This window comes from Pleurodeles waltl, chromosome 3_1 (assembly GCF_031143425.1).
Source record: "Pleurodeles waltl isolate 20211129_DDA chromosome 3_1, aPleWal1.hap1.20221129, whole genome shotgun sequence".
Taxonomy (NCBI): domain Eukaryota; kingdom Metazoa; phylum Chordata; class Amphibia; order Caudata; family Salamandridae; genus Pleurodeles; species Pleurodeles waltl.
This window is the reverse complement of record NC_090440.1, coordinates 1947699325-1947711923: the sequence shown is the minus strand read 5'-3', so window position 1 is coordinate 1947711923 and position 12599 is coordinate 1947699325. Positions and strand designations below refer to the sequence as shown.

At 42.7% G+C, this 12599-nt stretch overlaps 1 protein-coding gene across 3 annotated transcripts in view; it reads right to left on the bottom strand.

Moving 5' to 3' along the window:
- ANKRD13B (ankyrin repeat domain 13B) overlaps positions 1–12599 on the bottom strand; it is a 353565-nt gene that overhangs the window by 96258 nt on the left and 244708 nt on the right. For all 3 annotated transcript variants that reach the window (XM_069226255.1, XM_069226253.1, XM_069226254.1), the window contains exon 10: positions 11384–11514. In XM_069226255.1, coding sequence (XP_069082356.1) covers positions 11384–11514 — 131 coding nt within the window. The remainder of the gene's footprint in view (positions 1–11383; positions 11515–12599) is intronic.

Below are 12599 nucleotides of genomic sequence, written 5' to 3'. Positions count from 1 at the left end.
AGCTTAAGAGGCAAGCAGGGACCAAGCACATGGTTGTTCTTGGGCATACACTACCTGGGTTGGATCAGTGAAGCTACTACCCTCTAAGGAGAAATCTAGATGCTCCTAGCAGAAGAAATATCTGAAGCTGCAGGACAAACGAACCATTATGCTTAACAACGTTGTATATATTCCTGGTTGAAATTCACCCAAACTTCTGTGGAATGGGTTCAGACACTTTCATGGCGGCATTTTTTTTCTTGTAGATATTCAACTCTCTGACCAACATACAGCATGGTCTTCTAAATATAAGCTTCTAGTCCTGGTGGTTCTTCGTAAGCAGGCAGAGTTGGCCACATCCCTTCTGGGAAAGGCTTACATATTGCTGCATAATATTAACGTTTTCTACCTGGTAATCTTCCAGTTTTTCTAAGGAAATGCTAGAACATCTGTGAAAAACACACCTTAGTGCACTTTTTGGCACTCATCCAGTGAGTAATCGGTGAGCCTACCCTAGAATTTCAAACCTTATTTAGAATTTGTTAATCTGTCAAAAACATGGTGATCTCCTGGCTGCCTTGTTACAAGTATTTTATAGTCAAAAGCACTCTAAATATGGGGAATGGACAAAGATCACATTTGATGGAGTACCCCGTCAACCAAACTCTAAATAAAACCATTGGTAGCTTATAGCCCAAAGGGTAAGTGAAATAGAAGTATCCCTGAAAGTATGCATGCACCTGCCAGCGATCTCATGTCACCATTGGTGAAAGAACTGCAAATACAACAAAGGGGAGGAAATCGAATAGAGAGCTGCATTTCATTTATAGTAGCCCACTGGTGCAATATTCATTCGAAACAGAGGGGCGAGAGGGCAAGGTCTACCTTTCTGCTGAAGCGATTTTCACAAAAGGCAGGAGGAGGAGCGGACCTCATTCTAAAGTTGCTATGGCAGATTGCCTTGATTTCTTCCTCTACCAGCCAGAACACATTTAGTAGAAAATGGGAGAGCCCACAATGGTGATTCATTCCAGTGGTTTATGTTTTTGGACAGGTAAATATATACAGTGCTCTACAGGACAACTAGAAGATTCATTTTCAATTGTACTCACCTCCTTCAAACCACACACACCTTCTGACTTTACATTCCAAGATTTCCAGCACCAAGTTGAAGTACATTCCACATTCTTACCCTCATGCTCCACTCCACAGAACACCACTCTCACATATGTCCGTCATTCACTTCCACATACCACCCACATCCCTCCTTTAATCAAAGAGACAAAGCAACAGACCTAATCAGCTACCAACCAAACACAAGAAAAATATGAACACACAAATATCCCAGTCACCTCCCCTTTTCAAGATCTTTATATTTCTTCTGTAACTTAAATTCTGCAACCTCTACTACTGAGACCGGCCACTGTTTGCTAAGTAGGTTAAAAACTAGGCACCTTCTTTTCCACAGCCCCTGTCCTCAGTGCACACTTCATTCCAGAATAGCTTTCTTGTTCATCCCACAAACGAGCATCACCAACCAAAACTCACATACCTCCTTCAAATTGATACTCTTTCCATATACCAAAACCTACCATCTTCTAACCTTACCCCAATTCTTAATAGTTAAATTTCCTTAGTAAGGTCCAACCATCTTGTTCCCCCTTTTCCAACATCCAATCGTCTTTACATGGAGAAACTGACCAACCTCCACATCTAGCCTGTTTTCGTTCTCTGTACCTCCATGCCTTTCATTCATATAATCAGCTATTTTCCTCTGTTATTTCTTAACACTCCCCACAACACTTTTATCATCATTGTCCTTACCTCAACAACAACTTCCAGACAACCACCAAAGACACAATTCTGTAGCAACCATCACCCCTCTCAACAATTCAAAAGATGTATTTTGTGGTACAGAGTGCTGTGGTGTTCTGTATGCCAAAAGTAGGCTTTGAAGTGATTTTTGCCAACACAATTTAGGTTTTGCAGTAAACTAGCTAGCCTCCTTAGCCACACATTTTATATGTTATGCTTGCTCATTACCTTCCAGGTGAAGCAAAGCAACCCTTCAATGCACAATTTCAGATTTGTCAAAAATGTTCGCATTTTCTCAGAAATTAGTTGTACTTTTTTGTCCAAAAACAATTTCTTGACACATTCCGTCCCTACATAAAACATCAGTCAAAATAGCAATTACCCCATCCGTATCTAGTAGTATTCTATTAAAAGCAAGACATAAGACTTATTTTGTGACAATTTAGCAAAAGGATCATTAATATCTATCACCAGTTCCAACAATGGGCACAACTGAACACAAGTTGCTACAGCACGAATTTAGCAAGGCTTTTTTCAGATTTATGACTCACAACACACTCTCCACACTTCCGTATTGCACCATCCACTTCAGCATCCAGTCCAGGTCACCAAAAATATTGAAAAATCTGTGTTTATTACACAACATGCCCCTTTCCAAGATGAGCCTTGTCAGTGTTCATTTTCTGCATTCAATAAAGTGGAGCCAATTTATCATCCTGCACTATAGCATAATTTTCCAAAGAAAGGTAGCTATTCATCTTTATAACATTTCTGAAGCTCTCCGTGAAATCTTTTCTCTTCACGTCAGTCTACTTAATAAACTCCTTAGCATTTGATAAAGACTTAAGATCAGTGAAAATTGTGAGTCTAGTTCCTCATAGGGAAGGATAGAAATGACCAGCTGCCTATGAATGTGCCAATAACTCTTTTTGATCACAGACAAATGTATTTCACTCATTATAAAGGTCTGGCAAAAGCACCACCGTTTCTTTATTCTCACTATACTTCTGGGACAAAACAAACCCAACCCTTAACCGATCATCCCTACTGATAAAATGACTCTGTTGCCCATCTCAAAAGACTTTGAATTTGGAGCATTTACAATCTTATTTTTGATACAATCAAAAGAATCACATTGCTCCTGACCTCACACAAAGTTGGCATTTTTCTTAAGAAAAGTTTGATATGGAGTGGTGGACGTAACCTTTGAAAGTAGTGTAGCGTAATACTGGCACCAATTACCAGAGGGCAAGCATAGCAAGCAAATCAAACTTGTTTGTGGTGTGTTTAGGGGTGGGGAATCACTTGGGAATTGTTTAATATAATCGGGTTCAAAGTGCATTTTAAAGCACAATTTTTGCATAAATGTGCTAAAAAGCTATAAGCTTCGAAAACTCACCAATGTAATATTCCACAACTTTTATGATATGCCAATGAATTCTAACGCTTCCCAGGAGTTGATCTAAAAATTTAAAAAATTGCTAAGGGGTTCCCCCATACAGCTATAACTACCTTTAGTGTGACATTGCCAGCTTTTTGTGATGAATACCCTCTTTAGACCAAGTATTACTTCGAATAAGAAGCGCATCTATCATGCATGCTCAATATGTCAAAGAATGCTTCTAGTACGTGAGAGCCAGCATTTTCTCATTGGCTCTTCCCTTGCCCATGTGCTATGATCACCCTCCCTTAGGGTGAGAATCCCCACCAATATGCCAGCACTAGCATTTGGTCATGGGTGCCTCCATATTTCAAGAATAATTTCAGGCTTGCGTTTTGCTACAGATGCCCTTCCTTACAAGACTTACCTCCTGTAGGCCAGGCCACAGGGGCATCCATATGCCAAGATTTACCTTGTGTATGCTATGTCCAGCTGCAGACTCACAAGCATAACACACACTCACGCACACATACTTGCTCACTCACACTCACTCCCCCTCCCTCACTCATTTTTACTCACTCATATTCACACTCCCTCAGCTTCATTCTCTCATTCTAACACATACACCAACCCACTCACTGAAATAGTCAGACACACTCACTGTCACTGTCTCTCACACTCTCACTCATTGATTCTCATGCTCACTCTTTTTCACACACTGACTCTCACACTTTCACACTTCTTTCCTTACCGCCCCTCCCTTACACATTCTAACTTACTCATAATCACTCATCCCTTTCAATCATTCATTCACATCCCTCTCTTGCTTACTGATTGTAAGTTATACATATTTTCACTCACTGTCTTTCATTCTCAGTTACACACACCCACTCACACACCCACTCATACACTCACTGAATCTCACGGATCAAATTCTCAATCACCTCACTGATTTTCACTCACTTTCACTCACTCTCATTTAAGAACAATCACACTCACACACTATTGCTCTCAAACACGCACTCTCACACACTGACTCTTATTGATTCTCATTCCTCTTTCACACACACTCAGTCACACTCTCTTTCTCTCTTACCATCACTTAGTTTCACTCACACATGCACACTCACAGACACTCACACATTCACTCTCACTCATTCACACTTACCTTTTCTCCTGTCCTGTCAATCAGCCTTTCATACTCATCCAAGCTCGCACACACTACCTCACACTGACCACCTGTTACTCACCCCCTTTCCCTTTCACTCTTTCACTTACTCATTCTCACTCAAACTCACTTTCACTCACTTTCAATTTCACAAACTCAGTCACAAGCACTCACTTGCTCACCAGTTCTCATTCAATCTCACGCATTCACTTTTACATACTCTCAATCACAAATCCACCAAATAACAAGTTGGAGTTGTTTTTGCTTTGCTTGTCTTTGTTGATGACTCTATCTCAGCAGCAGGGCAGGCATCCAGCACTGGACACAGGATTCCAGCAAGGCGTGGTACAAACAGGGACCCAGACAAAGCAGCAGAGGCCTGAGGAAGATCTCCCAAAATTCCTCTCTGAGCTTGGACCAGGGAGGCAGGTATGTAGAAGCACGCTGCACAAAAGATGACCTTGCAATACTTCTGGTGGGGATCTATGGCCCTAATTATGATGACCCTGGCTTTTATCACACATTGAACACCACTTTGACACAGTGGGGGGACATTCCGCAGGTCTGGGGTGGAAACTTCAACTGTGTGTTGGTCCCTGACAAGGATGACTCCAGAGGACCGCCCCGTTGACCCTCGGTGGCTGCTCAAGGCCTCCAAGAGATAGCAGCCAAATGTGGTTTGCTAGATGTGGAGGCTATAAGCACTATTCTACGGGGCACGATGTGAACACATGAACAGACTTTTGGTTGATGTCACACAGTTTGCTACACCAGGTGCATGGCTGTGAATCCTGGGGGCACAGATACTTGGATCATTCACCAGTACTACTGGAGCTAGAGTTGCGCAGCCCATGACTGACTGCTTTCGTTTGGAGGTTCCTGTCGTATTACTTGCTCAACGTGGCATTCAAAAAAGGACTAGCGCAGGCAATAGACAACTTCTTTTGCCTTAACATTGGCTCTGTGCCCGAATTTGTGATGGTATAGGAGGCATTTAAAGTTTATAATAGAAGAGTCACTATCTTCAAACACGGGGTGTCCTTCGATCCCTCTGAAGCAGGTTAGCAGGGCTGGAGAGAGAAATTCGGGTACTAGAGCACAGACATACAGAGATGGCTGATCCCAGCCTATTAGATGACATACATGCCAAGTTGGCCGTTTAGCACGGCACTGCACATGGAGAACTTATTCACCTGGGGAATTATGCAATGGCACAAGCATATGGGGAGGGAGAGAGACCGGGTGCTAATCTGGCGGCACTACTCGGGCCCAGGTGTGAGTATAATACAATCCTGATGATATGAGATGAGCAGGGGACGTCAATATTTGCGGCCAATCAAATATCTGATTGGTTTTGCTGTTACTATGCAGACTTATACACCTTGAGATCTGAAAAGGCAGAGTGCACCACAGAGGTCTTTTTAACACATATTGCTATGAAATGGTTCCCAGTGAAGCAAAGGGAACATCTTATGGCCCCACTGCACCCTGCCGAGGTCATACCTGCATTGAAAGATATGCCTGGCAGCAAGGCATGGGTTAACAGTAACCTTTTACAAGGCATATCAAGATTGGTTGCCCACTTGATAACTCTTTATGAGGATATGGTAGAGGGTGGTTGCATGCCATCCTCAAAGTGGGAAGCCTTGCTTGTTGCTCTATTAAAGCCTGGCAAGCCAGCGGACAGTTATACATCTTACAGACTGCTGTCACTATTGAATGTTGATACCAAAATATACAGTAATATACTGGCCAATAGATTGGTGCCTCTGCTCGAGGGTATAGTGGCCCCGAACAGGCCAGGTAATTACCAGGTAAAACATTATCTTCTAACCTCCAGACCCTTTTTGGTGCAAGAGCATCGGTGGACCCAGGGGTGAAGGTGTAAATTGACACTGAAAAGGTGTTCCACTCAATAAAATGGGGTTTCATGCTTGTGGAACATAAGCACATTGGCTTGGGAGAAGTGCCATCTGCGTTTAATGGAGGTGCTCTAAACCAAACCGATGGTGCATATACAGATGAATGGCAAAGTCACCAGGGAAACTAGGGCGGGATGCCCCTGTTGCTGTTGCTATATTCTCTAGTGGTGGAACCACTAGCCAGCACCCTCAGAGAATATCATGCCCACCTAGGTCTATTATTTCCACATTATAAACTGGTCATCTCAGGTTATGTGGCCGGCACTCTTATATGTGCGTAGCCCAGAGCATGACCTGTCACCAATTCTCCGAGAGGTAGTGCTTTTCGGCAGACACTCAGATTTGTGTATAAATTGGGACAAGTGTTTAAAATTTCTCCTCAAAGCAGCGACAGCACCGGTGGTCGCTGCAGTGGATCACAGACTTGTTGCGATATCTGGGAATACATGTGAACACCGACCCATCTGTAGTCATTTGGGAAAACTATGGTAAAGCAATGCAAAAACTTTCGGAGGCGGTGGACCGCTGGATATGGCTCCCACCGTCACTCACTGGCCGTATAGCCGTAATGAAAATGGTGGTGCTACTGCAATTCTTTTACCTCTCTGCAAATATTCCAATACTGTTACCCCAGGAAGTGTTTCGGAATTTACAAGCAATCCAAACTAGACTGGCAATGGCCGGGAAGCAGCCAAGAGTTGACTGGAATCTGCGCACCCAGCCATATGACATGGGAGGGTTGAATGCTTCAGATCTATAGGCATATAAACCAGCTGCATAATGCATGTATGCCCATAACTGGTTACACCAACCACAGGATTTACCACATCTGTGGCTCGAAGGAGACACCGCTTACCCGTCATCACTTCCTCAGAAGCTGTTTGCAAAACCCAGTTGGTGATATAATGCTCTCGACCCCTTGAACATGATGACATACTCCTTCCTGGCACGAGGAGCTGGAACGACAGGCCGGTTCTCTGCTCTACTCCTCCAACATACCATGGAGGAATGGAACGTGGTTTCCCCTTGGACAGATTGCAGGAAATGGGACTGCATAATATTGGGGACTTTTATTCAGAGGGTATAATATGCACGTGGGATCAGTTTAGAGAACAGGATACTGAGCCGTCCACACTAGTGCAATCTCAATATTTTAGGGCCCTACATATGATGCGTGCCTTGCTGGGGGAGAACTTTCTGGAAATGCATGCATTGCTGCCATTAACATATTTGCTACAAACAAACACACTGCAACATCATATCTTGACGTTATGCATTTGCTCAGAATGCATGTAGGCTGGGGGTTGCTAAACACAGATTGGAATGGCAGAGGGAGCTGGGAGTCTCTTTCAGTGACAAACTGTGGATATATTGTTGCTCCGTGGTGCAAACAGTCTCTCTTAACAGTAGGCATCTACGGATTCATTTTAAATACTTTAATAGAGTGTATTGCACACCAGCTTCTTTGTGTCATTATATGTTAAAGAGCAGTGTGATCTGTACTCGCTGTGGAGCAGATGAGGCATTCAGTGGCTCTGGCAGGCAGTGTGGGCGGATCTTGAAGAGACAGTAGGCGAGAGGAGAGAGATGACACCTATGCTTACCCTGTGAGGTTATGATAGGGAGATATCGGCTAGCACGGGGCGCTTGGTAGCCCTAGCACTGCTGCTGGCACGGCGCAGAATAGTAAATAGATGGGCATGTGGTCCGCTTCCGACACTACAAGAATGGCATGTGGACATGACATACTGCAATACGCAGTCAAATGTCATGAGCTACTACTGCTGAAAAGTCTCCCAAAAGACATTTGGGGCCCTTACCAGGCCTATCTGGCAGGTAGTGGGGCAGACACGGGGTCTAATATGGATGAAAGCAAATTGGCAACTAGCTCATCACAAAAACGTGCTAAACGACACAAACCAATAGAAGTACACTTGACACAATACAGAGCAGAAGGGCACTCTAAGGGGACGCTGGATGAGATGGGGGTTACTACTGAGGAAATGAGGGAGTAAGTGAGTGGGTTGGGGGGTAACTGGAGACAAATCGACTGCTGAAGCTCTCATGCATTATACTCAAAATACAAAGCTCTGTACCTGATTTGCCTGTTGTTAACATACGAAAAACTGTTTCTCTATCCCATGTACCTCAAGTGATGTAAGTGGTGGTTATAGCCAATTGTTGCCATGCCAGCTGTCTAGCTGTCATTATTTCTCTGTAAAACTTCAAAATAAAGTTTTAAAAAAGTCCTCTCTGATCTTCTCTGATCTTCTGCCAGTGCTAACATCCAAGCCCTATCAACAGGTTGAGCTTGAGATCCCATACCTGTTGCTCTGTGTTGCTTCTCATCGAGCTCAAGAAAGCACTGTTTCCTTGCAGTGCCATTTTATCAGATATATGGTCCTGCCTGAGACATGCGCAGTATGTCTCGTAAATAAAATAGGTTTTACCTGTGTGAAGGCAAAGTAGGTAAAGTACATCCCTCACACTGGTGCAGTTCAGACATCCACCTACAGAGTGCTGTGTTCTCAAACAGCACTCTGTAGATGGCTCGTGGTTCTGCCCCTTCCTCCTCTTACTACTGTTATCAGGAGCCTGGAAAGGCCTTGAGGGCTGATATGTTTACTGGCGGTGTTCACGGACACACAAACGTCATGTTTTCATGGACACGGCTAAATTCAATAAAAAGCAGTCTGTACTGAGGCAAGGGGCAGTATGTGGTGGCTCAGATGTAGCCGGGATGAGCTGTGACGCCTCAGTTGATGGGTCTGTTTGCTTGCAAAATCCTTTACAAACATAACAGAATTCTGAAAGTCCTTAATTTGACACAACCAGTTCTTTAAAATTGGGTTTTGATAATTTTGAGATCGATCAAAAGATATATAGAACAACCAGATGATATTTCTAACTACAAGGCTGCTTGTTTTCTACTGTCCTCGCCTCCTTCAAACCATACACTCATTCTCACCTATATTTGAAGCTCTATTCCACATTCTCATTCCCACACTCTTCAGTAGAAAACACCACTTCACCAGTATTTTGCCATTCACTTCCACATATCACACAAGCACTTCCGGGTACAGCATATGAGCTAAATTGAAAAAGTCTAAGTGGTTATCTAGAGCACACTCATTAGGCCAGCATTTCCCAGGCTTCAAACGATGATTGAATGCTAGCTCTGGAAGTAAGCGGTGTAAGTGCTTGCTCCATGTCGTGCACACAACATAATACACCAGTTATTCCTATCATGCCATAGCCCTTGCAAAGGTCATGAAATTAGAAGCGGTAGGGAGGCCTCAACATATGCTGTCAATAGCTACTCATGCAAAAAGAACAGGTGATAGAGGGAATGCTGAACAATATCAAACATTCACCCCAGTCACAAATTTGGGTCTAACTCCATCTGGCTGGGCTGCTCCCATGGAGATCAGGGTCAAGACTGATTTACATATGGCTGGGCATTTGCCACCCTAAGTGCGTCGGGTACCACCAGGCGTGGGTCCTGGGGTCACTTGTGACACTGTATTCCAGCTAGCATGGCTGATGAGGGAGTGATACCCCGAAACCTGTCACAGGATGTTTGTTTCTGGTCCATGAGGCACCTGGCCTGGCTGTTCGGTTCGGACTGTTCTCGTGGGGAGCAGGGTCACAAAGGATGTGCATATGGCTGGGTCTGAACCGGGATAGCATGGTGGGCCAAAAAAACAATGGATTGGGATGCAGCCCGAGCAATTGCCAATGGCTGACATTAATTCAAGCATTCCATCCATCACCTTGTTGTTTTTGTCAGCGGCTACTCAATAACACATTCATACAAACACAAAATACGAGGCAGAACCCAAAAGAAGTAAGGATTTAGTTCAAGTGTACAGCTCTGACTGAAAATAAACTATAGAAAAGACTAGATATAAAGTGGGTGAATTCCCTAAAGAATATCATACATTTGTGCACTGTAGAAGGTGCTAAAAAGTTTTCTTGTTGATGCTGTGAGCATCGGCACACATCGCATACTGGAAAAAGCGCACTGCAGTCACATTTTAACTGTCAGGAAACTCTTAAGCTCAGACATACTTAGCAATCACACCACCGGTAAAATGCAGATGCAATAGGTCGTGGTATTTGACAAAGACCAGCACATTCTGCAAGAACAGATCAGTACATGGATAACATGCATGTGCAAAGATTTAGACAGATCATTTTGGCTCCTTATATGCACTGAGAGACATATGTGATGGAGTCCTTTAATCTAGTTACCAATGAAAATGTGTATCAGGGAATACGTTTATTTCCTAAGATGCAGTAGATGGACTAAGCTCCTCAACTGACAAAAAACAACAGATCATCTCATTTGAAATCAATTCCTCCAAACAGCAAGTAGTATGGTTTTTAAGGGGAGGTAAGGCCAGCTTTGTAGAGAGAAACTCAGTCGTTCTTACGTTCAGAAGAGGAGAGTGAGATGGAAAGGCATAGCAAGAGCAAACCAAGCTCCTTGGCAGACTCTTCCCCGTTAAGCTCAATGGCCTCTTTCATATTGTTAAGTGTAGCATCATCCCCCTTTGTCGCCATTTGTTGATTTTAGAATCATCAGTGACAATATTTAGGGACAGCGAGCGAGACCTGCACAGTATTGAGTAGATAGGATATACTTTCCTGCAGGCTTTTCCAGAATATAGGTCAGCCAAGGTTTCTTGTCTGAGATAAACAACATGATTGGTTAATGGGAGGACATACTGGCATGTGACCTCTTCTAGAAGAAGACTACCTGGTGCGAGTCACGATTTCTTAAAAATATTATTATGTGGCCATCCCAAAAGTGTAAGGCCTGAGATGTGCAGGAAGATGAGGAGATAATGTACAACATTAACTAAGTACCTCTTTTGTTATTTTAATACACATACATCTGTAGAACACCCTTGTGTGGTCTTTAAAGCTACCAAGTCTGTACATTTAGATTGGTTCAGTGCGAGACATCTCAGCCCAAAACCAATCCTTCCTTGGACTACCCTTGGGGCACACAACTTTTATTGGCCATGGAATGAAATGAAAGACAATGGAATCTTATTATTACTGTAGTACAATCTATAATGACGATACAGCGCAGTGAATCTCATAACTTACTTCTGTGTCTTGGTTGTGAGCTCCATAGGCCGACCCATATCCCTATTTCCCAGGTCAAAGTTGGGGTCGAAGTATTCTTCGGGTGTGATAGCTGTGGGGTTGGTATCTGTGAGCGTCTGAGTGATAAGAGTCTAAACAGAAAAGGGACAGAGGTCAACATCCTAAACTTTGGAAGAGAGTTTAGGTTTAAATAATAATCAATGCAAATGGGCAAATAAATACTCCATGCGATTCAGTGACAACAGAATGAATACGGAAAGATAATTATGAACATAGAAAGTCATACAATACTTAGTCGCCCAGACAGAAATAATATTCGGTTAGAGCAGTGTTGGATGTTTAAGATACTTCATCTTCCAAGGAATTTAAGTAATAAAGAATCACTATGATCACACATACAGTATAAAGTCCATTTTTGTGTCAAGAGAGTTCACCTACGTAATTCACCCACGAATCAAGCCACAAACTGAGTAATGTCTACTTATTATCTGCATTGATTCAATAGTTTCAAAATAAGGTAAAAATCGCCAGGGAGGCCACTTTAAATGCGGCGTTGTCAGCCAAAGCCAGCTATCTTTCAGAAATGTTCAATAATCACTGTATTGTGGCCTTCTGATTAGGGCTTGTCAGTGTGCTGTAGAGGAATGAGCCGTAAATACAGGAGATATTCAGTGTCCTTAAATGGTAACTCGTTAGTAAGGATTTTCACCTCAGAATGAAAACAGAACACACATTTAAGATGAGTCACACCCAATGTTAAAACTTATAGTGATGCTACCACTTAATTGTTACTTTATTCTGAGTTTTTGCTTGGAATCTCTGAAAGTAAAAGTGTGTGTTGCCCAATGGAATTTCATTACAAGACCGCAGGCTATCATTGTAGATTAAATATCCATTAACGCCACTGCAAACTCAGTCCTTTAAAGAACACATAAAAACATTCTGGAATGGAATATTCAACACATAAACAGTCCATGAACAGAATCCTCTTTCTCTTTTATTTGCTGCCCCTGAACAGATGAGTAGGAGTTCCTTATATCTTGCTTATAAGTACATTTCAATTGCTTAATTTTAATTTCCAATTTATGGAAATGATGGGTTTTGCTTAGCTTTGTACGTTGTATCTTTTGTTTGAGGACAGTGGTTTGCCAAACAGTAATATTCTATTTGAAGCATATTGTTTTTCTAGCATTTGTAGGATGATTGATATTATTTT